The sequence below is a fragment of the Lepidochelys kempii genome, chromosome 9, assembly GCF_965140285.1.
Source record: "Lepidochelys kempii isolate rLepKem1 chromosome 9, rLepKem1.hap1, whole genome shotgun sequence".
Lineage (NCBI taxonomy): Eukaryota > Metazoa > Chordata > Testudines > Cheloniidae > Lepidochelys > Lepidochelys kempii.
Window position 1 is genome coordinate 85,805,972 of NC_136388.1, and position 23,818 is coordinate 85,829,789.

The 23,818-nt window shown below is 41.0% G+C and overlaps 1 protein-coding gene across 3 annotated transcripts in view; it reads left to right on the forward strand.

Moving 5' to 3' along the window:
- The window catches only part of SMARCA1 (SNF2 related chromatin remodeling ATPase 1), a 75,127-nt gene that overhangs the window by 38,303 nt on the left and 13,006 nt on the right, over positions 1–23,818 (forward strand). For all 3 annotated transcript variants that reach the window (XR_012160976.2, XR_012160975.2, XM_073361262.2), the window contains exons 13-20: positions 3,373–3,525; positions 5,479–5,611; positions 6,173–6,321; positions 7,166–7,285; positions 13,653–13,763; positions 13,916–14,029; positions 18,751–18,873; positions 22,229–22,361. Coding sequence is in view for 1 of the 3 variants with exons in the window: in XM_073361262.2 (XP_073217363.2) it covers positions 3,373–3,525; positions 5,479–5,611; positions 6,173–6,321; positions 7,166–7,285; positions 13,653–13,763; positions 13,916–14,029; positions 18,751–18,873; positions 22,229–22,361 (1,036 nt within the window). In the remaining 2 variants the exon portion in view is untranslated. The remainder of the gene's footprint in view (positions 1–3,372; positions 3,526–5,478; positions 5,612–6,172; positions 6,322–7,165; positions 7,286–13,652; positions 13,764–13,915; positions 14,030–18,750; positions 18,874–22,228; positions 22,362–23,818) is intronic.

Here is a 23,818-nt window from a genome sequence, read left to right on the forward strand (position 1 = left end):
AAAGGAGTACTTGTGGCACCTTAGAGACTAACCAATTTATTTGAGCATGAGCTTTCGTGAGCTACAGCTCACTTCATCGGATGCATACCGTGGAAACTGCAGCAGACATTATATACACACAGAGATCATGAAACAATACCTCCTCCCACCCCACTCTCCTGCTGGTAATAGCTTATCTAAAGTGATCATCAAGTTGGGCCATTTCCAGCACAAATCCAGGTTTTCTCACCCTCCACCGCCCCACACATAAACTCACTCTCCTGCTGGTAATAGCCCATCCAAAGTGACAACTCTCTTCACAATGTGCATGATAATCAAGGTGGGCCATTTCCTGCATAAATCCAGGTTCTCTCATCCCCTCACCCCCCTCCAAAAACCACACACACAAACTCACTCTCCTGCTGGTAATAGCTCATCCAAAGTGACCACTCTCCTTACAATGTGTATGATAATCAAGGTGGGCCATTTCCAGCACAAATCCAGGTTTTCTCACCCCCCCACCCCCATATACACACAAACTCACTCTCCTGCTGGCAATAGCTCATCCAAACTGACCACTCTCCAAGTTTAAATCCAAGTTAAACCAGAACGTCTGGGGGGGGGGTAGGAAAAAACAAGGGGAAATAGGCTACCTTGCATAATGACTTAGCCACTCCCAGTCTCTATTTAAGCCTAAATTAATAGTATCCAATTTGCAAATGAATTCCAATTCAGCAGTTTCTCGCTGGAGTCTGGATTTGAAGTTTTTTTGTTGTAAGATAGCGACCTTTACTTCTGTGATTGCGTGACCAGAGAGATTGAAGTGTTCTCCGACTGGTTTATGAATGTTCTAATTCTTGACATCTGATTTGTGTCCATTTATTCTTTTACGTAGAGACTGTCCAGTTTGACCAATGTACATGGCAGAGGGGCATTGCTGGCACATGATGGCATATATCACATTGGTGGATGTGCAGGTGAACGAGCATCTGATAGTGTGGCTGATGTTATTAGGCCCTGTGATGGTGTCCCCTGAATAGATATGTGGGCACAGTTGGCAACGGGCTTTGTTGCAAGGATAAGTTCCTGGGTTAGTGGTTCTGTTGTGTGGTATGTGGTTGTTGGTGAGTATTTGCTTCAGGTTGCGGGGCTGTCTGTTGGCAAGGACTGGCCTGTCTCCCAAGATTTGTGAGAGTGTTGGGTCATCCTTTAGGATAGGTTGTAGAACCTTAATAATGCGTTGGAGGGGTTTTAGTTGGGCTGAAGGTGACGGCTAGTGGCGTTCTGTTATTTTCTTTGTTAGGCCTGTCCTGTAGTAGGTGACTTCTGGGAACTCTTCTGGCTCTATCAATCTGTTTCTTCACTTCCGCAGGTGGGTATTGTAGTTGTAAGAAAGCTTGACAGAGATCTTGTAGGTGTTTGTCTCTGTCTGAGGGGTTGGAGCAAATGCGGTTGTATCGCAGAGCTTGGCTGTAGACGATGGATCGTGTGGTGTGGTCAGGGTGAAAGCTGGAGGCATGTAGGTAGGAATAGCGGTCAGTAGGTTTCCGGTATAGGGTCGTGTTTATGTGACCATTGTTTATTAGCACTGTAGTGTCCAGGAAGTGGATCTCTTGTGTGGACTGGACCAGGCTGAGGTTGATGGTGGGATGGAAATTGTTGAAATCATGGTGGAATTCCTCAAGGGCTTCTTTTCCATGGGTCCAGATGATGAAGATGTCATCAATATAGCGCAAGTAGAGTAGGGGCTTTAGGGGATGAGAGCTGAGGAAGCGTTGTTCTAAATCAGCCATAAAAATGTTGGCATACTGTGGGGCCATGCGGGTACCCGTAGCAGTGCCGCTGATCTGAAGGTATACATTGTTCCCAAATGTAAGATAGTTATGGGTAAGGACAAAGTCACAAAGTTCAGCCACCAGGTTAGCCGTAACATTATCGGGGATAGTGTTCTTGACGGCTTGTAGTCCATCTTTGTGTGGAATGTTGGTGTAGAGGGCTTCTACATCCATAGTGGCCAGGATGGTGTTATCAGGAAGATCGCTGATGGATTGAAGTTTCCTCAGGAAGTCAGTGGTGTCTCAAAGGTAGCTGGGAGTGCTGGTAGCGTAGGGCCTGAGGAGGGAGTCTACATAGCCAGACAATCCTGCTGTCAGGGTGCCAATGCCTGAGATGATGGGGCGCCCAGGATTTCCAGGTTTATGGATCTTGGGTAGTAGATAGAATATCCCAGGTCGGGGTTCCAGGGGTGTGTCTCCAGACTCCAGCGAGAAACTGCTGAATTGGAATTCATTTGCAAATTGGATACTATTAATTTAGGCTTAAATAGAGACTGGGAGTGGCTAAGTCATTATGCAAGGTAGCCTATTTCCCCTTGTTTTTTCCTACCCCCCCCCCCCCAGACGTTCTGGTTTAACTTGGATTTAAACTTGGAGAGTGGTCAGTTTGGATGAGCTATTGCCAGCAGGAGAGTGAGTTTGTGTGTGTGTGTGTGTGTCCTGGGGAAAAAAAAGGGGGGGGTTGGGGGGGGTGAGAGAGCCTGGATTTGTGCTGGAAATGGCCCACCTTGATTACCATGCACATTGTAGGGAGAGTGGTCATTTTGGATGAGCTATTACCAACAGGAGAGTGAGTTTGTGTGTGTGGTTTTTGGAGGGGGGTGAGGGGGTGAGAGAACCTGGATTTATGCAGGAAATGGCCCACCTTGATTATCATGCACATTGTGAAGAGAGTTGTCACTTTGGATGGGCTATTACCAGCAGGAGAGTGAGTTTATGTGTGGGGCGGTGGAGGGTGAGAAAACCTGGATTTGTGCTGGAAATGGCCCAACTTGATGATCACTTTAGATAAGCTATTACCAGCAGGAGAGTGGGGTAGGAGGAGGTATTGTTTCATGATCTCTGTGTGTATATAATGTCTGCTGCAGTTTCCACGGTATGCATCCGATGAAGTGAGCTGTAGCTCACGAAAGCTCATGCTCAAATAAATTGGTTAGTCTCTAAGGTGCCACAAGTACTCCTTTTCTTTTTGCGAATACAGACTAACACGGCTGTTACTCTGAAACCTGTCATAAAGGGAATCTTATAATTTTACAGTATGCAGTAGGCTATTGTGGCTGTGCAGAGCCCTGCTGACTTTTCAGGCTCCATCTGTGTGTAGTGGTGTGCTTGTCTATTGTAAATTGCAAGGTCAGGGCCACAGTGTAGGACTTGTGGGGCTTTACTTTTTTATGATGATGAAACATTTCATTATATTGACTGAGAAATTATTTGGCTTGCCTATGCAAACCTGGCCTTTTAAAGTTGTTGGTATAGTATATAGACACCAAAGAAAGTCACTAATAAAATCATTTATTTGAGGATTCTGCTATCTTAATGAGTTTCTATTTTCTTTTAGGAAGCAATAGACACCTTTAATGCTCCCAACAGTAGCAAATTCATTTTTATGCTCAGTACCAGGGCAGGAGGTCTGGGGATTAATCTGGCAACTGCTGATGTGGTTATTCTCTATGATTCAGACTGGAATCCACAAGTGGATCTGCAGGCTATGGTGAGTAATCTTTTAATGCATCCCAAGGTCCCTGTCCCCGTTCCCCCGCCCAGTTATCCATATAAAATAATACATATGATAGAACTCAAAGGCTTATGAAGGAATATAGTGGTAGTACTTTTCCAGCGTTACAGATTTGTTAAAGTGGATTAAAGGGGGGGTTGGGGGGGAAGAAAAGCAAGTTCCATGTTGAGTCATGCCATTTTCAAGTATCTGTTAACAAAAGGGAGGGGGAACCCTTAAATCCTCATTCTGGTTCGAAAGTGTAGTTTTGGAAAAATAATCTTCTCCTGTAAAAATGGCTATTTGCAGAGTTTTCCGCTTTAGTATTTATAGATAATTCCAAAAAGTGTGCAGTTTGATGAAAATGTTGTTGAAACCTGAATTATGGAAGAAATGGCAAATTCCTTGCCCCCCAAAAATACCCATCTAAGAAAAAATACTGAAATTGTATCTCGTAAATTACTTTCCTCACCATAGTACAGCAGTATTATTTTGCCACACAAACACTGACAATAGTCATTCCAGTAAATGCAAAATTCGATGACTGTAAAAACACTTCTCCATAAAGGATGAAAGGCATATACAATTTTAGGGGCAGATTGTCTTTGAGCCACATCAGAAGAGGCTTAGCCAGAATTCTGACTTGTGTTCCAGGAAAATCACGTGCTGGACCAACATCTCCGCCACCTTTTTACAGGGTGCAGTGAAGCATTTACCTCTGTTCTAGGACAGCACGGCCTCTTTTTGCCCTTCCTGGGAACGTAGTACTATAGGTGCACTAGGCTAGGGTAGTTCCGCTATTACCCAGTTGGGTTGTGCCCCACCCCTGTATAGGGACACAAAGATATCCAGGAATAATCTTATCAGTGGAAAAAAGATCAAGCCTGATCTTAAAAAAAAGTTATCCTCTTTTGGGTGATATATTACAACCAAGGCCTCTAGTTTGTTTCACATGGAAGTTAAAGATCAAATAGCGCTGTCTATATGATTTTGTTTTGGTGTTCTTAATGAAAATATCTTTTTCACCATGTTGTTGTGAAGCATGTTGACTACTACATTGTGCTGCAGATGTAGGCTAAATTTCTGTGGTGCAACGTGTGCATCGTTTGTGAGGTATTCTGAGATTTTTTTTTTTAGGAAGAAGGCTGCTATATTAGTATTATGCAGGACAGCATAAGAGCTGGAGATGGAGGCATTAAAAGGAATCAAATGTAAAATATTACAGTGGAACAAAGAATTATTATGTTAGTCTATCGTAGGTATTTGTAAGTTCTCTAATCACTCTACTATTTAACCACAAGAAGAAAAACCATGTCTAAATCTCTCTGGCGTTGGGAGTTGGGATTTGCCATTTTTCTATTGTATTGTATGATGCTCTAATTTATTATTTATTACAACCCTTTTCTGCATTTGGGGAAAAAATAAAAAAATATTGAACAGCTCCCAGTATCAGGGATTTAGTGTAACACAATCCAGAATTCTTGTACCAATGACTTATGGACCATTAGAAAGCAGATTTTTTTAAAATCGAACAGAAGAACAAATTCCTTCATATTTGTTTTCTTGTCGTATTTGTTTGTGGTGTGTAAATTTTCTCTATTGAATCACCACAATATTTGCTAGATTAGATACAATACAATACTCAGTTACGCTGATTGAAATCAGAATTACTCTGGATTTACGTTCATTTGCTCTAGATTTACACTGGTGTATCTGAGATCAGTCAGAATCTTTCCCAGTATGTAGAAATATTACAGTAATAGTGCTTTTAAAAAAAAATCAGTTGTGTAAACATAATACTTATTCAATAGTAAGTAGGAAGCCAAGAAAATAATCTAGAATAATTTGAAGTTAGACAGTTTCTTCTGGTGCTTGTGCTAAGATATTTCAGCCAAATTGCTGCTATGTTCCTGTTACCTAAGAGGTTTTTTATTTTATTTTTTTGTTTAGGATCGTGCGCACCGTATTGGTCAAAAGAAGCCAGTTCGTGTATTCCGACTTATCACTGACAATACTGTTGAAGACAGGATTGTAGAAAGAGCTGAGATAAAACTGAGACTGGACTCTATAGTTATTCAGCAAGGTATCAAATACTGTATACACATCTGAGGACAGAATTTGGTTCTTTCACTTTGCACAGAGTTCACCATACAAAATGCAAGGCATTGAAGAATCAGGCCCGATGTCTGTAATAGTGGAATATTAATTGAACGTAAAATAGCAAGCATTCATTTAAAGTCCTGATTCTTCACTTCTTACTCAGATGGAGCTTTCTTTGACATTAATGGGAGTTTTGCCTGAGTAAAGAGTGCAGGACAGAGCACCTACTCCTAAGAAACTGAATTAGTAAAAGCAAAGTAGCTATTGAATGGTGCTTCTCTGAATATGCATGCTATAAAAAAAGATGTGTTCCATGACAGTTACAGTCAGTAGGTACTGTATTTATTTACATTTCTGTAATATATTGAACTGTAAAATTGCATTGCAATTTCAGTTGAAGCTCAGTGTGCGACTCCCCTGTCCTTCCTGTGTTGCTAAATGGGAAGCTGATCCTCACTAGATGGAAAGGGTGTTTCAGGTTGGGCTTGGCATGGGAAGGGTTAACCTTTTTGGTTTAAAGCATTCAATGTATTTCTGATGCTAGGAAGACTCATAGATCAGCAGTCTAACAAACTAGCAAAAGATGAAATGCTGCAGATGATCCGGCATGGAGCCACACATGTTTTTGCTTCCAAGGACAGTGAACTGACAGAGGAAGATATTACCACTATTTTGGAAAGAGGTGAAAAGAAGGTGAGAGCATAGTTTCATTTGGAATTTGAAACATAATTGTAAGAGAAAAGTGTTAGGAATCACCAAACCTGTTCAAAATTGTAAATTTTGTTTTGTTGCTCATCCACAAAAAAAAAAAAAATCTGATAAAATTTGAATTTATTGAACTAGCAGCTATCTGCCGCTTCTCCTATATAATAGGAAACATCTTGGAAGGGAAAAAGCGATAGGTCTGTTTAGTTGTGCTCTCATTTCCTGCTTCTCAGTAAGTTACCTAAATATGTTACAATCTAATATTTCATAAGTTTTTATTTTTAAGGTCTCCCAAAAGCAGCAGTTATTTTTTTCAAGTCCAAATAAATTAATGTTAGTTTTAGCGCTGTTGTTTCATTAAATAAGCTTTTAGAAGTGAGTATTGTTAAACTTTTGGTCAGAAATCTTATGACAGTTTTTTAATAGATGTAAGAGCTTTTTGAAACTATATATGGCAGTAGGTAGCTTAGTGGGCTAATGAACAACCTTTTCAGCTCAGAAGAGTTGTACATAAATTTTGTTGAAATTATTTGGTACCAGCATAAAGTATAGGAGATGTTGGGGCACATCATAACAGCATACTAAACTTAGCTTAATAGGAAGTCTCAGTGCACGAGAGCAAAGGACTGGAATAAAATGTGTGCTTCAGATCCTAATGAAGGAGATGGTTACTTCTACTCATGAAAGATGAGTACTAATATGCATGAAAGTAAAAAAGAAGGGAGAAAACTTAACTGAGTGATGCTGATTTTTTTTTTAGAAACTTAACACAGAATTTAGAGTATCTCAGATGTGTTGATAAAGGTAACTTTATCTCTGTGCCTTATTTTAGACAGCTGAAATGAATGAACGTTTGCAAAAAATGGGAGAGAGCTCTTTAAGGAACTTCACTATGGACACAGAGATGAGTTTATACAACTTTGAAGGTGAAGATTATAGAGAAAAACAAAAGGTGACTTTGTGTTCTTGTACATGTAGCAATGTGTTTACTTTAATTACAATTGTGATGAGTGAATCAGATTTTCACAAGCATAAAAACATTTCATTGGGAGTCCCATAGCTGTAAATAAGAGGCTAGGAATTCACTTAAAAATTTTTACTTTGCTCTTCTAAAATTTTGCTTTATCTATGGTACTATTAAAAGTAAAAAAAATTGATCAGTTTCATCTATCAAAAAACTTACTCTTTACAAACATCCATTGCAGAAGATGAAAGCTGCTATTGCCCAAATCTTGTAGATCTGACTAAGGCACAACTTCTATTATGCCTCATTCCTCTTGGAAGTCTTTGGAGTTACATTGGTTTTATTCCTGTGTAACTGAGATAAAAATTACACCCATTGACTTCAAAAGAACATGGGCCAGATTCTCCCGGGCATTAGGGTGGTTTTGCACCACTCCAGTGGTGTATAGGTTTCCGGCAACTGTTTAGCAGGCTACAAGAGGATCACCCCAGGATAAGGGTATTGTCCAGTGGTGTGTGCAGCTGCCACTTCCCTCCTTGTGGCTGGTGACCAAATTTTCCCTGCACCTCCACAAATCCCATCTGTTGTTAACAGCCTCTTAGGCATCCGGTGCAGGTTGGGTATGAGACTGAGGTGGCTTTGTGCCACCTTTGTGCCCCCTTACCGAATTTTGTTGAGTGCTCCTTAGCAGGAACCAAAAATAAGGGCCCTTGACTTATTTAAATTATGCTCCAAAGGAAATATATTTTTATAGCAAGGCAGTTTCTTCCCATGGTTGAATAATGTCATATATTTATTCTCACCTTTAAGCTTCCTTGCTTACCTTCAAATCCAAACAGTGGGGGTGGGGGAAACCATTTTGGAAATCTTTTCAGCATTATATTTTACTCCTGATAGTATCTTCTATTCTGAATTGGAACAAGGCAGCTCAACCAGTACCAATTGTGGTATTGATCTTGTAGAACCTGTTTGTATGATTACGGTTAATTCACCATTGTCAAAAACATTTGTTGCCAAAACTGGTGATTACTGAAGAGCTTGGCCATGATAGATATTTGGAGATATACACTAACAAATTCTTGAATGCAGTCTGAGGCTCTGGTACTGCAAAGATGTCGGTATAGGTAGAATCTTGCTTTCTCACAGAGCTTCATTGACGTTGGTGGAGCTTTGTAAAAGTGCAGGAGTCTGTCCAGGCAGATGTCATTGAAGGTTCAGAGCCTAAAATGGTAATTAATATTTCAGATCTCTTTGAAGCCGTGTTGACAACTTTTTGAAAATATGGTAGAAAAATGCACCTTGCTAATATAAGGTTCTGTCGTGCTCTCAGTTGCATATGCACTGGGGATAAATAACAATGTCTGCTGGAAAGTCCCTTAAAACTCACAGGGAGAGGAGCAAAGCCAGCACAACATTGTCACCTCTCTTCTCTATGTCCTGTGGTATATCAGACAATAGTGGGTGGAGTTGAGCTGTAGCCTTAGTATATGGCATTATCTGCTGGATATCTGTGGTGTTTCTGGCAAATTTCCATTCAATAGCTACTACTGCTTAGAATATAGCATGTGCATGAGTAATGCTGCCAGAGGTAAGAGTAGGCCCAGAAGTAAAGCATAGGTACAGCCCTCCATGTAGATTTTTTTTAGCATGTCTTGGCAGAGGTAGTGGTGGAATGAAGGGCCACATCCCTTGTCTTCTCCACATGGCTACTTACCTATTCTTCCCCACCTCCATATCCCTGTGAAATCCTCTTTGTATGTTTGTTTAAAATGCTTTCATCAGAATTTGTCTCTTAGGGTATGTCTACACTACGAAATTAGGTCGAATTTATAGAAGTCAGTTTTTTTGAAATCGGTTTTATATATTCGAGTGTGTGTGTCCCCACAGAAAATGCTCTAAGTGCATTAAGTGCATTAACTCGGCGGAGCGCTTCCACAGTACCGAGGCAAGCGTCGACTTCTGGAGCGTTGCACTGTGGGTAGCTATCCCACAGTTCCTGCAGTCTCCGCTGCCCATTGGAATTCTGGGTTGATATCCCAATGCCTGATGGGGCTAAAACATTGTCGCGGGTGGTTCTGGGTACATATCGTCAGGACCCCGTTCCCACCCTCCCTCCCCCCGTGAAAGCAAGGGCAGACAATCATTTCGCGCCTTTTTTGTCTGCTGCCAGCCAAAGATGTAAAGGATAGATGGAGTGGGTCAGAACAAGAAATAGACCAGATTTGTTTTGTACTCATTTTCCTCCTCCCCTGTCTAGATCACACTGCAGTCAGTCACAGAGAAGGCGCAGCGAGGTTAATCTAGCCATGTATCAATCAGAGGCCAGGCTAACCTCCTTGTTCCAATAACAACGATAACTTTGGTGCACCATTTCTTATTGGAACCCTCCGTGCAGTCCTGCCTGAAATACTCCTTGATGTACAGGCACACCCTTTGTTGATTTTAGCTCCCTGAAGCCAACCCTGTAAGCCGTGTCGTCAGTCGCCCCTCCCTCCGTCAGAGCAACGGCAGACAATCGTTCCGCGCCTTCTTTCTGTGCGGACGCCATACCAAGGCAAGCATGGAGGCCGCTGAGCTCATTTTGGCAATTAGGAGCACATCAACCTCCACACGCATTATCCAGCAGTATATGCAGCACCAGAACATGGCAACGCGATACCGGGCGAGGAGGCGACGTCAGCGCGGTCCCGTGAGTGATCAGGACATGGACACAGATTTCTCTGAAAGCATGGGCCCTGCCAATGCATGCATCATGGTGCTAATGGGGCAGGTTCATGCTGTGGAACGCCGATTCTGGGCTCGGGAAACAAGCCCAGACTGGTGGGACCGCATAGTGTTGCAGGTCTGGGACGATTCCCAGTGGCTGCGAAACTTTCGCATGCGTAAGGGCACTTTCATGGAACTTTGTGACTTGCTTTCCCCTGCCCTGAGGCGCATGAATACCAGGATGAGAGCAGCCCTCACAGTTGAGAAGCGAGTGGCGATAGCCCTGTGGAAGCTTGCAACGCCAGACAGCTACCGGTCAGTTGGGAATCAATTTGGAGTGGGCAAATCTACTGTGGGGGCTGCTGTGATGCAAGTAGCTCACGCAATCAAAGATCTGCTGATATCAAGGGTAGTGACCCTGGGAAATGTGCAGGTCATAGTGGATGGCTTTGCTGCAATGGGATTCCCTAACTGTGGTGGGGCTATAGACGGAACCCATATCCCTATCTTGGCACCGGAGCACCAAGCCGGCGAGTACATAAACCGCAAGGGGTACTTTTCGATAGTGCTGCAAGCTCTGGTGGATCACAAGGGACGTTTCACCAACATCAACGTGGGATGGCCGGGAAAGGTGCATGACGCTCGCATCTTCAGGAACTCTGGTCTGTTTCAAAAGCTGCAGGAAGGGACTTTCTTCCCAGACCAGAAAATAACTGTTGGGGATGTTGAAATGCCTATATGTATCCTTGGGGACCCAGCCTACCCCTTAATGCCATGGCTCATGAAGCCGTACACAGGCAGCCTGGACAGTGGTCAGGAGCTGTTCAACTACAGGCTGAGCAAGTGCAGAATGGTGGTAGAATGTGCATTTGGACGTTTAAAGGCGCGCTGGCGCAGTTTACTGACTCGCTTAGACCTCAGCGAAACCAATATTCCCACTGTTATTACTGCTTGCTGTGTGCTCCACAATATCTGTGAGAGTAAGGGGGGAGACGTTTATGGCGGGGTGGGAGATTGAGGCAAATCGCCTGGCTGCTGGTTACGCGCAGCCAGACACCAGGGCGGTTAGAAGAGCTCAGGAGGGCGCGGTACGCATCAGAGAAGCTTTGAAAACCAGTTTCATGACTGGCCAGGCTACAGTGTGAAAGTTCTGTTTGTTTCTCCTTGATGAAACCCCCCGCCCCTTGGTTCACTCTACTTCCCTGTAAGCTAACCACCCTCCCCTCCTCCCTTTAATCACCGCTTGCAGAGGCAATAAAGTCATTGCTGCTTCACAGTCATGCATTCATTATTCATTCATCACACAAATAGGGAGATGACTACCAAGGTATCCCAGGAGGGGTGGTGGAGGAGGGAAGGAAAATGCCACACAGCACTTTAAGCACAGCACTTTAAAAGTTTACAACTTTAAAATTTATTGAATGACAGCCTTCTTTTTTTTGGGCAATCCTCTGTTGTGGAGTGGCTGGTTGGCCGGAGGCCCCCCCACCGCGTTCTTGGGCGTCTGGGTGTGGAGGCTATGGAACTTGGGGAGGAGGGCGGTTGGTTACAGAGGGGCAGCAGTGGCAGTCTGTGCTCCAGCTGCCTTTGCTGCAGCTCAACCATACACTGGAGCATTCTGGTTTGGTCCTGCAGCAGCCTCAGCATTGAATCCTGCCTCCTCTCATCACGCTGCCGCCACATTTGAGCTTCAGCCCTGTCTTCAGCCCGCCACTTACTCTCTTCAGCCCTCCACCTCTCCTCCCAGTCATTTTGTGCTTTCCTGCACTCTGACATTATTTGCCTCCACGCATTCGTCTGTGCTCTGTCAGTGTGGGAGGACAGCATGAGCTCGGAGAACATTTCATCTCGAGTGCGTTTTTTTTTCTTTCTAAGCTTCACTAGCCTCTGGGAAGGAGAAGATCCTGTGATCATTGAAACACATCCAGCTGGTGGAGAAAAAAAAAGGGACAGCGGTATTTAAAAAGACACATTTTATAAAACAGTCACTACACTCTTTCAGGGTAAACCTTGCTGTTAACATTACATACATAGCACATGTGCTTTCGTTACAAGGTCGCATTTTGCCTCCTCCCACCGCGTGACTACCCCCTCAACCTTCCCCCCTCCCTGTGGCTAACAGCGGGGAACATTTCTGTTCAGCCACAGGCAAACAGCCCAGCAGGAATGGGCTATACTGAGTGTCCCTGAAGAAAAGCACCCTATTTCAACCAGGTGACCATGAATTATATCTCACTCTCCTGAGGATAACACAGAGAGAGAAAGAACGGATTTTGGTTGAATGCCAGCAAACATACACTGCAATTCTTTGTTCTACAGTGATTCCCGAGTATGTGTTACTGGCCTGGAGTGATAAAGTGTCCTACCATGAAGGACGAAATAAGGCTGCCCTCCCCAGAAACCTTTTGCAAAGGCTTTAGGACTACATCTAGGAGAACCGCAAATGCCAGGGCAAAGTAATCCTTTCACATGCTTGCTTTTAAACCATGTATAGCATTTTAAAAGGTACACTCACCAGAGGTCCCTTCTCCGCCTGCTGGGTCCAGGAGGCAGCCTTGGGTGGGTTCGGGGGGTACTGGCTCCAGGTCTAGGGTGAGAAACAGTTCCTGGCTGTCGGGAAAACCGGTTTCTCCGCTTGCTTGCTGTGAGCTATCTACAACCTCCTCCTCCTCCTCATCTTCTTCATCCCCAAAACCTGCTTCCGTATTGCCTCCATCTCCATTGAAGGAGTCAAACAACACGGCTGGGGTAGTGGTGGCTGAACCCCCTAAAATGGCATGCAGCTCATCATAGAAGCGGCATGTTTGGGGCTCTGACCCAGAGCGGCTGTTCGCCTCTCTGGTTTTCTGGTAGGCTTGCCTCAGCTCCTTCAGTTTCACGCGGCACTGCTTCGGGTCCCTGTTATGGCCTCTGTCCTTCATGCCCTGGGAGATTTTCACAAAGGTTTTGGCATTTCGAAAACTGGAACGGAGTTCTGATAGCACCGATTCCTCTCCCCAAACAGCGATCAGATCCTGTACCTCCCGTTCGGTCCATGCTGGAGCTCTTTTGCGATTCTGGGACTCCATCATGGTCACCTGTGCTGATGAGCTCTGCATGGTCACCTGCAGCTTGCCACGCTGGCCAAACAGGAAATGAGATTCAAAAGTTCGCGGTTCTTTTCCTGTCTACCTGGCCAGTGCATCTGAGTTGAGAGTGCTGTCCAGAGCGGTCAGAATGGAGCACTCTGGGATAGCTCCCGGAGGCCAATACCATCGAATTGTGTCCACAGTACCCCAAATTCGAGCTGGGAACGTCGATTTAAGCGCTAATCCACTTGTCAGGGGTGGAGTAAGGAAATCGATTTTAAGAGCCCTTTAAGTCGAAATAAAGGGCTTCACTGTGTGGACGGGTGCAGGTTTAAATCGATTTAACGTTGCTAAATTCGACCTAAAGTCCTAGTGTAGACCAGGGCTTAGTGATGAACCTTGTAGTAGCATGAATTCTGTTGAACCATAAGCTTTAACTAATGCTCACAATAGAAATACTTTTCATCTATCGGTGGACACTATCTTAATTAGTTCAACCCAAACTGACTAATTGCTTTTTTGTGATTTCAGAAAGATATTTGGAGTTATTTAAACTGTTTCATTTGTTTGTTTGTGTGTAGCTGAGTATGATGGAATGGATAGAGCCTCCAAAACGAGAGCGCAAAGCAAACTATGCAGTGGATGCATATTTTAGAGAAGCCCTGCGTGTTAGTGAACCAAAAGTTCCCAAGGTAAAAGAATATCGATTTTTAATCTGTACCACTCTTTTCAACTTGTAGTAAAATCAATGTGTTTTACAGTGTAAAACGTTGCTACTGTATGGACAATGGAAACTGAAAGTAATAGAAAATTGTGTAACGGTAATATATATGTATTTTTAAAGGCTCCACGACCCCCCAAACAGCCAAACATTCAAGATTTCCAGTTTTTTCCACCACGATTGTTTGAGCTTCTGGAAAAAGAAATTCTTTATTATCGCAAGACTATAGGCTATAAGGTAATAATGACTTTTCTTTTATTTCAAATGAATTAAATATATTAGCATCAGTGTATCCAGATTTGTTGTAATAGTGAGAATTGCTAAATTTTTAAGGAAAATGAAAGTACTAAAGTCATGTTAATAGGTAATTTAGAGGCTTTCTAGCAATCTTGTATTTGTGTTGACTTACTGTAGGTTTGATTACTCAGTATTTTCTTGGATCTCTTGTGATGTGGAGTTAACAAGATCCAGGAAACGTAACCAAGAGAACAGTCTCATGTTTTACAACAACAACAACAACAAAAAATCCATCCCACTTCATTAATACTAAGAAAAGACTAAAACAGACACCAACAATGTTGATTCCCCTAATTGAGCCCTAACAGCTGGATTCATGTCTAATGCAGGACTTTCACCTCCCCTATTCAGCTGCTGAATTCTCTTCTCTCTTACACTTGCACTAACTAGTTTATACTGATGTGACTCCGTTGACTTCAGTGGAGTTACTCTTTTATTTACACAGGTATAACTTAGTGCAGAAATCAGGCCAGTTGTGACAAAATGAGACACACAGGAAAGAGATTTGTCCAGAAAAAGATAGTCGGAACATGAAATTATGAAGTGATCTAAAAAATGTAATGCAGGAGAAATCAGAAGATGGGATTACATAGCAACAAATATGATGTTGACATGACAAAGGCAAAATGATGTAGTATTGCCAAAACTTGGTTTTAATGTTTGAAGGGAGAGGGGAAGCTACTTAGGAGCAAAAAGTATGGAGGAAAATGTAGGACTAGTGTTCAATAAGGAGTGAGCACAATTAGAAGAGGAAAAGGTAATTTCCCAATGCATGTGCTTAACACTTTCAGCAAAAAGAATGAAAGAAGCATGAGGCTGGTGATATACGTATAAACTAGAACTAAAATATCAACTAGAGGCAGGTAAAAGAACACATAGGTAACTTAAATATATTTAAATCAGTAGCACTAGATTAAATTCATCTGAGTTCCTAAAGGAAGGAGGTGATACCACAGCCATTGGCAATCATTTTTGAGCACTCATGGAGAACAGGTGAAAGGCAAATGTAGTAACAGTTATTAAAGAAAAATGACGCTCCAGCAAAATACAAAGACTTAAAGGAGTTGTGTATATTAACCTTAACACTGGTAACGTACTAAAATTTGCCCTAACATTCCACTTACGAGGTAAAGAGGGCCTATAATATTGTATCTCCCTGAGTATATGATTTAAAAAAGGGGATACGATGCGAGTCTCCTCTAGAGTTTAAATAAAATTAAAAATACATTAGGTGGCATAGATTGTAAACTCTTTTTAGGGCAGCGACCATGTCATCTCGTTGTTGTGAAGTACCTACCACAGTTACACACAGTGTAAAATAAATAGCAATAATTAAAGTATTTTTATTTACTACTGACAGAGAGCAGTTTGCGGAGTTCTTAGCTAAAATGAGCCTAGCAATTTTAACAAATTAGAAACTTCCTAACCATGTGCTCATTATATAGTCAGCTTCAATTGCATTATAGGTAAATATCAGTGTATCTCTTCAGTTTACTAAGCCTGATTGATGTCTCTCAAGATTAGTGGACCTCACAGTTTGAGAGACACTAACCACCTGGAGCACAATGGTATAACTATAGTGTTGGTTGCTTGAATGGGAGGGAAACGCATTGTCAGCTTTCTCTATTTAATAATAGACCTTACTGGAACAGGTCAGCGAAGATATGTTGAGTCCTTTATCCTGTGTTCAGATTTAGCAGCCTATGTTGGACTCTTTAGAGTAAGGTGAGAAAACTACCAGCATGCACTTCAATTTGCCATTTTTGCAATACTGTAATATGCCACAGCAAGAAATGTCTTGCTGACTTCAGCTGGTTATTGTCTTACCATATGCCCAGAAGTATGAGGATGATACAGTTTGTAATTTTGTCATAGCTTGTGCAACTGTTTCTGTTATATGTAAGTGCAATCACATTTTGATTCTTACAATGCTATAGTTGAATAATGTCCTATAGAAGTGGCTTTTACATATTTATGAATTTTGTGTAATTAAAAAAATATTTGCCTTTGTCCATTCAACTTGATTGCCTTTAATTTCATAGTTCTACTTTGAATTATAGGAGAGGTCAGAAAGGAGTGGCCCATTTGCTTAATATGCCGTTCTTAATTTAAGACATCTTTATCATATCTCCTCTTAAGTTTTCTTTCAATTTCTTATTCCTTTGTTCTTTTGATATAATAAACTCTGATGTGGGAATTCAGTGGGCAGAATTATTAATTTCCTTATGGGCTTTTCTGTGATGCTCAGTACTACAGTGTTTGAGTGCTTCACGGATATTCAAGCATTTACCTCTGTGACACCTTGCCTCGCATCACATAGGAACTCTGTGGTAAAAGCAGGGATAGAATCCAGTTCTCCAGGGCAGCATTCAATTTCCTTAGCCATGAGACCGTCCTTTCTCTCCCTGTGATATTCTCTCTCTGCCACTACACACCCTCCATCTTCTACAACCAAACTTGTCGCAGCCCAGAGCTGCAATTGTAGGGAAAGCCCTGCTTAGCCATGAGCTGGGGCATGCCCAGGGTAAATGGAATCTTTGGGAAATTCAGCTACTAAAATCTACAAATGAGCATGTGCAAATTGCAGTTTTTCAAAGCCTTATAATTTTGGCCAGGTTTTCATGGGGACAGCAAAAAAGCACATCCTTGACAGAAAGCCCACCTGACAAACTTCAAGTCCCTGGTCCAGAGTATGTGGACACTAGAGCTTTTCAAAGACAAGGTTACCAGAATTTCACACAACTAAAATGTGGGTGGTTTTGGTTTGTTTTTTTTTGTTAGTCTTGTTCTGAAAAACAGCAGTTTTGTTTGAAGTTTTCCCCCAAAAATGTAGCCCAGGGCAGCTCCCTGGCATAGAGGATTTGAACATGAATGGTTAAGTTTGGCAAAGTTCTAAGCAACAGAAAATAGGGTCTTATAATGGAAGTGTTTGGCAGGCTTAATATGAGGCAGTACTTGCCTTAGCTGACCACTTGATCGTCATTGAGGGGTGTCCTTTTGGTGACATAGAGATGGCATAATTGCTCATATGCCACAACCTTCTGCCTAGATGTTAGATCAGAGAAAAGTTCATATTCAATCACAACAAACTGTAGCAGTTATGGTTCAACTTAAAAACAACAAAAGAGAAAATTCTTAGCTAAGGCTTAAATTTAATTCTTTATTTATCCCTTTGTGTCTTGCCATCACAGAATATGTGGTATGCAAGATCACTACTGGGCACTGTTCTTTACAGTTGGAATTTAGCAGTGAGGGAAGGGCCCAGAACAAAGTTCTCTGTGCCCTAGATCTCCAGCAGTACCCTGTGCAGGAAAGACATGGGTAGAGTGGCTGCAGAGGAGATGTGAAAGATCTTCCTTGTGTCAGGAAAGAGATTTTGTGCTGGCTTCAGATGCACTGGGGCACACTGGAGTGTTGCAGTGAGAAGGGAACAAGCCCCTGAGTCCACATGTGTGGATCCAATAGGTGGGAACTTTTTAATAGGTAGGCAGGGTAGTAGATGCTGTTCCACCACATAGGCATGTTTTAAGAACTTCACCTGCATTCATGTGTAACTCCTTTTTGATGGTGATGAGTATGAAGGGAAGAAACTCTTGCTTGCATGTTCAACACTCACATTCAAATCAGATTTCAAATCTGATGTGCTTCAGAATGTAATACACAGTACAGAGGTCAAAATACAAAACTTGCTGCAGTCTGGGCAGGGACATAAAGAGATACCTGCCTTGCTCTACCTAATGCTGTAATCTTCTATCTTTAAATCAGCAAAGCTTCTTTTTGTAAATAGGGTGCCGTATACATTTATATTGCGTATACCTCTGTTCTACACAGTGGGGCAGACATGCAGCTGGTTAACGTTGTCATAGTTCCACTGACTTGAACGGAAGTGTGACAATTTACACCAGCTAAGAGCTGTGCCTTTCCTTGTTTGTAGTTCATGCCCAAGATGTGCTTGGCACAGGACCTGGCACTGTGCAAAGCAGACCTAATATTTTCCAGGATTAGGCCTTCGTGTGTGAGAGGGATGAGCGATAACATTTTTTTTAAACACTTGTCTCTTAGGCAACAATAGGGGAAAAATAACGTTTAAATTGTTCTATTCACAGTGGAAAGATAATAGTTATAAAAGTCATTGTCTGCTTTAGTTCCTAATCACTGGAGAAATATATCTTTATCATTTTTATGGGATCTAACAGCACTTATCATAGAGAGGAATTGCTTCACCCTTAAGGAACTTAATTAACTGAGATCCTTTGGTTGCTTACCAGTGAGGTTTAACATTACACTTCAATGAAACAAGAGCCTGGAAGCCAAGAAAAAGCAAATGTCGATGAATGACTTATGGTTTGATATATACACCTTGCCTGAAAGAATAATATTTTCAACCTCAACATTTCTGTAAACTGTAAATCCAGCTGAAAAAAAAAAAATGTTCCAGTAGCTATGTGGCATGTTTTAAATTTTTTTTCTACCAGTATATCAAGGTGTCAGAAACATTTCCTTTTGTAACAAATGCTCAATGGTGAGGACTGCATCAATCCTGTCAAACTTAACTTGTGTTTATAGAGTAAATTGTAAAGTGAGATTGATATGAGTATGCACAGTACCCTTAATAACACTGTTCTTTTACTCCTTGCTCATCCTTTTATTGATGATCTTAGGTCCCTAGGAATCCTGACCTCCCAAATGCAGCTCAGGTACAAAAAGAAGAACAAAAGAAGATAGATGACTCTGCACCTCATACTCCAGAAGAAAGTGAAGAAAAAGAAAAGCTGCTCACACAAGTAAAATGATAAAAGTAGCTGAAGTATTTAGTGCATAGCGTTTCATCAAAAGATGACTATTAAAATATACATGGAAGACTGCAGTGTGTTTATAAAAATGGCAGTTCACATTTTTCATTCAGTATTGTATACAGTAAAACAAAACTATTAAAAGGTTATGAAATTAAAAAAACAACAACACATGCACAAAATGTTTAGGTGTAGTGAAAAATATCCCTCCAGTCTAAATGCAGCAATGCTTTAAACTAAAGACATTTAAATGGTGCTTTGCTTTATCCAGCCATCTTGGCAGTTGTATTTGACTAGAAATTCATCAAGTGTGGGAGAGGGAAAGGAGACTAAAGACTCGAGAAAGAAAACCAAATCCACAGAATAGAGAAGGAGAGAGAGGCTAGGAGAAACAGGGTAAAGAGTGAGAAGAAAGAGTCCAAACTGATCATCCAATTAAGCAATGTAATGACATTTTTAGCACGTTTTATATTTCTTTTAAACAAGTAATACACTTCCAAAGTGTGTGTAATGTATATCTGTAATTCCAACTTGGGTTTCTGATAGTATAAATAAAATCAGAATCCTTTAATATTGTAGCTTTACCATACATCAGCTTTTGTGTCCCTATCGGGGGCCAAATCTGCCTTACTCAGTGCCTCTTTTTCCCTTACTGAAGCAAAGGTGTCATTAAAATGTGTTTAGTTTTGCTTGATTAAATACCAGGAAAGTGCTTCAGGAATTCAATGCGCAGGTTTCTAGCTTTTAATCTGTTTGGTGTATGTATGCAGTAGTGATGCCATGAATTAATATCTGAGTTGCAGCACAACCTGCAATGTCTTTAGATACTTTCTAATTTCTGCACAGGACTAAATACCATGGGATTTTTATGTGACCTCTCTTAGAATCAGGGAGATGCCTGTGTTTTGGAAAAGATGGCCTTGGTTCTCTTCCCTAAGATTTCTTGATGTAGTCCTATATTCAGGTCAGAAGGGACCATTCTGGTGATCTAGTTGACTTTGTACATAACACAAGCTATAGGACTTCAATGAATTAATTACTGTTTAAAGCCCAGTAGCTGAGCTTGAATTAGAGCATATTTTATAGTAAAGCATCCAATCTTAATTTTAAAATGTTCAGTGATGGAGAATCCACCACAACCCTTGGAAGTTGTTCCAATGGTTAATTACCCTCACTATTAAAAAATATATAAAAAATAAAATAAAAATAAAAAAATTGCACTTTATTTCTAGTCTGCATTTGTCTAGCCATTGAATCTTGTTATACCTTTGTCTGCTAGATTGAAGAGCTGTTGATCGAATTTCTGTTTCCCCCGTTATGTATTTACTACTTACAACGTCAAATGTGTGTGGAGGGGCTGTGTTTGAGTTAGAGGCTCTAGCTGTCGTCTCCCATGGTTATTCCATTCTCAAATTTAATTTGCCTGTGATACCTTATGTATTAAATTAAGGCCATCCTGGTTGCCTGATTCACGTCAGTGCTGTTGATGAAATCAGTGGAACTGTTTGTGTGAGTAAAAGAAGCTGGATTTGGCCCATAGACAATAACTTATGTTACTCTCTTCAGTTTTTGTTTTTATTATTTTATTTATTTATTTTACAATATATTTTTTTTCATTACATTTAAGGTAGGAAGTGTAACATTCTTTTAAAAAGTATATAATAGACCAAGATTAGTTATTAATATATTTGAACCATGCTGTTATACAGATACTATGATATATACCATTTCTGAAAATACTGTACTCTGATCTTTGATCACAATCCCACAAACTGTGAGGTGTATTTTCCCCAAGTTTTTTGGGTCCTCAGGTCTCAATGGATTCTCCTATCCAACTGCCATTCTCTTAAATATCTGCAAGTGGTACCACAACTTATGTAGTGGATGCATTCCCAGTCTTGCGGGTTTCCAGTATGTTTCTACCCTACCCACTCTTACCAAAGATATTTTTTAAAAAGTCACACAGGACAGGCAAATGTTATCACATGGCAAGAATAAGACATGATCTAAAATCTCGTTCATCTTGACCAAATGTCAGTGGATAGGTTTGGCTTCTGCAGGTACCTGACACTGTCATTGGATGAGACCAATTCCCGAATATCTGAATGCTGGTCTTGATGATTTGACATATTAACAATAAATTATTGAGGAGGAGAGCTTGACTGAAAGAGTAGTAGTTTTATAATCTAGAAACCTTTCCTCTGTAGAGAAATGGACATATTGTACCAAAAGTGCTGCAGTCTAATGGACAGAGAAACAATGCTGCTTTAGTTGTTTGCAGTGTGTAGATGTGTGGTCCCAGTATATTAGAGAGACAAGGTGGGAAAGGTAATATCTTTTATTATTTATCTTTTACCTTTTTTAGAAAAGATTTGCAAGGCTACAGTTTTTTGTTTACTACTCACAACTTCATCAGGTACAGCAGGGTAAAAACTTATGCCTCTGCTGATGTAGTCATCAGTACTAGCTTCACTGATTAAAAAAGAATCCTGTATTGTGATCATAGGATTGTTTTTATACAGATCCATTAAGTTGTAGGCTGAGCCTGTTCACTTGGAGAATCCACAATTTATTTATTTATTTTTATTTTTTCTTCTGAATGGTATTTCTCTGGTTAAACAAGTGCAGTGCAGTACAAACCACCCTTCAGACTTGTGGGTTTTTTTTTTGCTTATTCTTGGTTCTTTTTGTTGCCCCTGTCCTAAAACCAATGCATCATCTTTGATGATGATCTTGTGCACTGTATCTCATTTAGCTGTTTTTGTAGTTTTGGTTCCATTTCTACAATGCATAACTGGCTTGCTGTTTGGAAACTCTCAATAACACTGTCATTTGATTGCATCGTGTCAGAACAGAGATCTTTTCTTGGTACAGTTCTGCTTCCATCCAGATGTATCTTATTTATAGTTTGTAAGTATTCTAAATAAGTGCTATTGCATTTGGGGTTTGGTTGGTTAGGTGACTTTCAAGGGCACCAGGACTGGTGCTCCCCAAACTCCAGTCATTTTATTTGTTGCTCGTGCCTGTTGAAGTATGAGCTAAATCCATTAGGATGTGGATTGAGCTTGTTTCTTTGGAGAAATACCATTTTCAGGTAAGAAAAAAATTTGTTCTTACTGATGCATGAGGGGTTATGCACAAAAACTCACTAGAGATCTTTGACTGAGTAATAAACTCTGGATAATAGAAGTTTATGGAAATCCTGAAAGACCATTAACCACTGTAATTATGTGGCACTGTACTGAAGCATTAACAATTGGAGAAAATGGTACATTCTAAGAGAAAAGTTCTAGCAAAATATTTCCACCTGTACCTGATAGTGACGTCTTTATCTCTCTGCTTGCAGGGTTTTACCAACTGGAACAAAAGAGACTTTAATCAGTTTATTAAAGCTAATGAGAAATATGGACGTGATGATATAGATAATATTGCCCGTGAGGTGGAAGGAAAGTCACCAGAGGAAGTCATAGAGTATTCAGGTTTGTTTAAATTCAAGTATATCTTTTCACAATCATATCTATATAACCATTCTGTTTTGTCATATGACTTTTGGAATTACAAGGTTCGGAGCTTGGAAGAATGTGAAAGGTTAAAAGAATGTGTTCCCTCTTAGAAAACGTGAAGTCCTGGGGCAGATTATGCTGTGAAAGCACCTTTATGTATTCTTATTCTGCACTAGCTGATTTTTAGATCATGACTTGCTTCATCTAAATTTGACAGTGTCATTGTACAAGGGGCTGACTTGTTTATTTTTCAGTGTGGGACTCCCGTTTTCTTGGCAGTGATTACAGAGCTGACATTGCCTACTGTTGGTATATGCACATAATAGACAGCCGAATACAAAGGCTGTAAACAAAGGCTGTTCTGTTGAAGCAAATTAAATTGTGCCCATTTACTTCAAGGTTGAATTTGGCCCACAGGACATTTTCAACACTGATGTAAGCAAAGTAGGTGCGCATGTCAGAACTGGATGAAACAAACCAAAAAGAACAGATTATTTAATATTACTCAACCCATACAATACACACGAATAAAACCAAACGATCATGCAAATATTTAAAGAGCAAAAACACCCGTATTATGAAACCTCAAAATAATGTGAGAGCCAGATCCATCCCTCGTGTAATTCTTTTGAAGTCACTGGGTTACACCAGGGATGAATTTAACACACACAGTTTCACATCTCAGTCCAGTCCAATACTAATACAGATGGATGTGATTTCTCTTTTATTCTATTCTGGGATTTTTGCTGGTTTTACATCCTGATCCTGCGAAGAAACATGCTTTATTTTGTGTAAAGTTAAGCACATGCACAATTCTTTGCAGGATTGGGGCCGTAACTTGGAGTAGCTTTCTGGACTTGTATATAGTAGCCATTAATAACAATAAATATTTGTGGTATTAACATCAGAACGTGAGTGAATATGCAGTAGAAATAAGTAAACTGAGCGCTTTGAGGAAAATGCCGGTCAACAGCTCTGTGAAATTTTTCCTCAAAATGTCAATATCACATAAATTGATGTACGAAACCAGGCCCTCAGCTTGTGGCGAAGTACACAATAGTTTTTGACTTTATTTCCTTGAGCTTCCCTCCATTCGATTTCACCAGGCAACCTCTCCTAACATCTTACATTTGAGTGTTCTTCCTGTAGTCAAAGAAGGCTGGACTCAAGTCTCTCCAGAACTTCTTTAAATTTTTTGGGGTTGGCGAATGTCACTTAGTTCAGTGCTACTCAAAGTGGTGGTCCGTGGACCATCGGCTGCCGGTCTGCGCGTACATTGGGAAAAAAAAATTGCTGGTCCCCCACATCAGATAGCGTGAGAAGCACTGACTTAGAGGATTCCAAGAATGAGTTCGTATGAGCCTGCTGACCTAAGACAGAGGACAAGTGAAAGACCAAAAATTGGTTCCTTCACATGGCGGACTGTTGCACTG